The following is a 5,210-nucleotide window of genomic DNA, read 5'->3' as shown; positions in this document are numbered from 1 at the left end:
AAGTCAGAATTCATTCAACAGTGCTTGCAGTGAGTTTAGTTTTGGGTTTGAGGTGAGAAATATATGGCCATACATGCATTTATCAAAAGTTTCCCACACTGGAGCAAGGGTTCACCAAAGTGCTTTGAAACTGTCTTTAAAAGCTGTAAATCTTGTTTTTTACTGTTTTATTACAGAAGATATTTTCTTGGTCACACAGTAATTGCAAATGGGAATTTCGAGTTAGGAAGTGGGAGCTCTTTTCCAAAATTTCTTATCCAAATTACGACTTGAAAAGTTACGCTCCATAGTGTAAAGGAGCACTTACTTTACCCCAAATCTTTCTCATATTCTTTAAAACTTTCTTTTAATTTTTTTCTTTTTAATTTCTCATATCCTAAGCAATGAACTACACCCATTTATACCGACACACACACACACACACACACACACGAATCAATATGCCTCAAAATCTATACATACGTTAGCATCCCTGCCTTTTTTCTGAATAAAAAGTCCTTCAAAGAGAGTTGGTTTTTTTTCTTCCTCTCCCTGGAGTCTCGTAGTGGTTAATATGCTCAGCTGCGAACCTAAAGGTGGGAGGTTTGAAGTGGTTTTAACCACTTGCCGCATCTACTTCCCTAAAGATTACAGTCTTGGAAACTCTTGAGATTTTTGACAATGACTCTCCTTAGGTTTCCTCTTCCAAACCTGGCAGCTTATGTCTTCCTATGGGGTGGCAACTCAATAGAATTTGGTTTGGTCAATGCTGCTTTATGTTGTTTAGAATCTAGTTGCCCACCAGTGCGCTCTCCACTCCTACTCCCACCAAGCATATAGCGCCCAAGTCTATATATACATACTCTCTTTACTTTCCCAACTACCTTGGCACCTTCGCGTTAAACTTCCTTAAATCTGTTGGTTTGCAAGCCTGTGCTTCCTAGCCTGCAGCTGTACCTTCGCAGCTTTAGCAAAATTATAGTAGGCATTTCCCACTCTTAATAAAGTGAAACTAAACTAAAGGTCTCTATAACGAACGCCTGAATTTTTAATTTCAGGGAAAATTTTTCTTGTTGTTTATATTCTTTACTTTCATAGTAACAATATAAACATTAATATATACATTTAATTAAATGTTATGAAAACGTCGCGCTCGGCGTTACAGGGCTAGAGCAGCGGTTGTCAACCTTCGTTGCTACTTCCTAACTGTCGTTTTGCTACTGTTACGAACTGGGCGATATCTGTGCAAGGGTCGTTGGCCACCCCCAGGTAGAGCGAGAACCGTTGGTCTCTAGATTCTAGATCGTTGGTGAAGGAGCTCCCTGTTGCCATGGTGAAAACCGCTGTTGCCATCTTTAGTACGATGGACGACGGCTCCACCGAAGAGAAATTGAAGCGCCGGTAATTCTCCAGACGAAAGCTTTCCAACTAGCCTAGACCCGCCGGAGTCTAGCTCGTAGCCCTGTTATTATCAGGCGACAGCTAGACGCGGCGGGGGTGAAGGCGCTCAAGTACGTGAGAGAAGGACGCCAGGGCGGGGCCAAGCGTGCGCCTGCCTAGAAGCTCGGAGCTCGCGCTGGACGCAAGCGTGCTCGGCGCAGAGCTCAGGCGGAGTAAGGAAGTACGCTCAGCGCACCGGAAGCCACTTGGAGAGAGCCATGGCGGGTTTGTCTGTGAGGGACCCTGCGGTGGACCGTTCACTGCGCTCTGTGTTCGGTGAGAAGTTTAAGGGTGCCCAGCGGCGGGGAAGGGCAGGAGGAGTCAGGGAGCGGCGAAACATGCCCCCCCCCAGCCACTCTGCCATCTTCTGAACCCGAACCGGTGGTGGGATCGGGCGTGGAGCCCGTTTAGCTTATCCTCTGGGCGGTCAGCCTGGTGGATTTATGGGCCAAGAGACGCTTCCCTTCGTCCGAGGTCCCGCCGCCTTTCTGCGATATTGTTGAGGGAGTTGGGCGAGCGTTCGTCCCTCTGCTTATCCTTCTTGAGATCCAGTTATTTGGAAGCGAGGGCGCATGCTGACAGCCGTTTACCGCCCCATAGTACTTCTCACCCCCTATTCCGTGGTGTGGGGTAGATATCCTTGTGTCTTCCCCTGCCCCAACCCCACCCCAGCCCCTTAAGAACTTTCTTTCCTTGGCGTGTTACCAGTAACAGTTTAGTGATAAAGAGTAGCAGCCACCTGGTGCCCTAAGGTGGGTTATAAATGAATGAATGAATGAACGAGTAAGACCTCTTAGAAGAATTCTAAAAAGGATTGATAAACTCTGAGTAAAAATTTGCCAACTGAAATAAGTTGCTCTTCTAAGGATTTATGGTGCTTTTTAAAGCACCTTTTGAAAAGGGTCACAACTAAACAAGGCAGAATAATTTTTATAAATTCCCTCAACTTCATTCGTGGACTTTCACTTCTAAATGTTCTGTGTGTGTCCACATGTGGACATTTGAACCTCTTTTAACTTTGGGGGAGTAGTCATTGGACGGGAAATAAAACTTTGGGATTTTCACTCAGGTTAAGCAAATTCTAACACTGGGACATCAGTCTGAGAACTAACATTTAGCAGTGCTAGCAGCTGTTTTATTTAGTCTTCTCAGTGGTTGCTTTTTGTTAGCAGACACAATTAAGAATCTTATCAGGAGTACCATAGAACTAGGATTTAGAGCACTCGGTGTTTTGAGAGATCTGCTACATTCTCAATGATAAAATTAGTTTTATTTGCTTACTTTCTCACAAAAGCTCTATGTTGCAAACTCAGAATTTGATCTTCCCTTCCTTAGTGGGGAACATTCCTTATGAAGCTACGGAAGAACAGCTAAAAGACATCTTTTCTGAGGTCGGACCTGTTGTTAGTTTTCGGTAAGAGCCCCATTCTTTTGCTTCTTGATGGGGGGAGTGTAGTTCTTAAAAATTGCCACAGCATTGGCCATTAGGAATAATAAGTTGTCTTTTTTTTAAGTTGTGTTTTTTAATAGTGAGCTTTTAATGTGCATTAAAAAATTAACTGTATTGATATGTAATTCACATACCATAAAATCCATACACATTCTTATCTAAAAGATGTGTATAATTTAAAGTGGTTCAAGGGGTTTCGTAAGGCAGTGTCAGAATTACATGGTTTGATGCTATCGTGAGCCAAATTACAGCATGGAGATGTTAGCAGGAACCCTGTATGTGTGTGTAACATTTGTGTCCGATACTTGGTTCTGTTCTCCAGATTAGTATATGACAGAGAAACAGGAAAACCAAAGGGTTATGGCTTCTGTGAATACCAAGACCAGGAGACAGCCCTTAGTGCCATGCGGAACTTGAATGGGCGAGAATTCAGTGGTAGAGCACTTCGAGTGGATAATGCTGCTAGTGAGAAGAACAAAGAAGAGCTGAAGAGTAAGTATAAACCCAAGTTGTATGAAATACCTGCTCATAAAGATGTAACAGTGGAGATTTTCTTTTTAGGGTATGCTCTAGAATATGTGATGGTTCCCCACACAGTATCTTTCCTTGACTGACGAGGTACCTTAATTAAGGAAGTCTGTACTGTATATACTCATGTATAAGCCAAGTTTTCCAGCACATTTTTAATGTGTTTTTTGTGGCAAAATTAGGTGTCTCTGCTAATATTCGGGTCGGCTTATACTCAAGTATATATGGTGTCTTACAGATAAGAGATAAAGTGGACAATGAAAGTCATCCTTACTGTTTCCAGAAATTGATTTCCAGTTAAAGATGACTTTATTCAGGCTCACCATGCCATCAGTAGGTATGAATCATGTTTTTAGTGTTTATATTCTTAGACCACATTGCCAGATCTATAATTGGTACTAAGCCATCATCCATCCCCTCTTCTCCATGAAATAATAGAACTGAAAATTCAATTTTGGAATTAGCATCTTCTATTTAAAACCTTTTCTTCTGTAATGTTTTATCAGGAGAAATTCACATGCCTCATTTCCTACACAATCATAATCTCCTGTTTTGGAGTGAGAATATAAATTATACTCTGTCACTTCCATAGAAACTAAGGTCTTGCAAATCACCTATTTCTGAGCTCCAGGGAATTTTTAAGTTAGCAGCTGGTCCTGGAAAGTAGATACTTAGGGAGGAAGATGCTTTAACTCTTTATTTTTATTCCCTTAACTCCCCAATCAGGCCTTGGCACTGGTGCACCTGTCATTGAGTCACCGTATGGAGAGACCATCAGTCCTGAGGATGCTCCCGAGTCCATCAGCAAAGCAGTTGCGAGTCTTCCACCAGAGCAGATGTTTGAGCTGATGAAACAAATGAAGGTGGGAGGATGTATTGGTTTACGAACAAGTACAATCATGTCAGATTTTTAATGGGATGATTGATTAAATGGAAGTGGGTTCCCTGAGCTCCAAAAAGGTATACCTGTAGACCATCATTTCCTATTCCTTCAATATTATGTATACACAGTGTATTTTATGTACTATGCGAAAGAGTTCCCTATTTTTGTACACAGACATACCTATAACACGCAATCTGACAGAGTTTTGTGGTCCATGGGAATCAAATATAAATTATTAAAATATGGTTGGTGCGTTACCCCTAAATAATAGTATTAAGGAATCTAAAATGCCTCTTCCTACTCTTAGCAGAGCCCTGGTAGTGTAGTCGGTTACTTGTTGCTAAACCACAAGGTCAGCAGTTTGAAACTACCAGCTGCTCTGTGGGGGAAAGATGAAGCTTCCTACTCCTGTAAAGGTTTATAGACTTGGAAATCCACAGGGTCGCTATGATTTGGAATTGACTCAGTGGCAGTGAGTTTGGTTTGGAAAGCTCTTTTCACTCTTGCCTGACGTGGCCAAGCTTTTGTATACTATGCAAAAACCATTGATAACTTGAAGAGCTTTTGGAATATTACTTTTCTCACATGGGGATGGCACTAAATCACTATCGACCTCTAAGGAGTAAGTAAGGAACTCAGTAATGAAACCTGTATATCTTCTCAGCTTTGTGTCCAGAATAGTCCTCAGGAAGCACGCAACATGCTGCTGCAGAACCCTCAACTGGCGTACGCCTTGCTGCAAGCACAGGTGGTGATGAGAATTGTGGATCCGGAGATTGCTCTGGTGAGTTATTCTGGTTCTTTTTTTTTTAATCATTTTACTAGGGGCTCATACAACTCATCACAATCCATACACACATTAATTGTGTTTTTTTTTTTAATCATTTTACTAGGGGCTCATACAACTCTTATCACAATCCATACACACAT

The 5,210-nt window shown here is 42.0% G+C and overlaps 1 protein-coding gene across 5 annotated transcripts in view; it reads left to right on the top strand.

Annotated features, from left to right (window-relative positions):
* Nucleotides 1-1,618: 1,618 nt before the first annotated feature.
* Nucleotides 1,619-5,210, top strand: part of CSTF2 (cleavage stimulation factor subunit 2) — a 36,447-nt gene continuing 32,855 nt past the window's right edge. For all 5 annotated transcript variants that reach the window (XM_045290606.1, XM_045290605.1, XM_045290604.1 and 2 more), the window contains exons 1-5: nt 1,619-1,695; nt 2,755-2,833; nt 3,192-3,361; nt 4,124-4,260; nt 4,945-5,064. In XM_045290606.1, the coding sequence (XP_045146541.1) occupies nt 1,638-1,695; nt 2,755-2,833; nt 3,192-3,361; nt 4,124-4,260; nt 4,945-5,064 (564 nt within the window). In that variant the 5' untranslated portion in view covers nt 1,619-1,637. The remainder of the gene's footprint in view (nt 1,696-2,754; nt 2,834-3,191; nt 3,362-4,123; nt 4,261-4,944; nt 5,065-5,210) is intronic.

Source organism: Echinops telfairi, unplaced genomic scaffold (assembly GCF_000313985.2).
Source record: "Echinops telfairi isolate 266 unplaced genomic scaffold, ASM31398v2 ScPeMD7_44;HRSCAF=162, whole genome shotgun sequence".
NCBI classification, from domain to species: Eukaryota; Metazoa; Chordata; class Mammalia; order Afrosoricida; family Tenrecidae; genus Echinops; species Echinops telfairi.
Note: the sequence above shows the minus strand (reverse complement) of the source record. Positions and strands in the feature narration are given on the sequence as shown.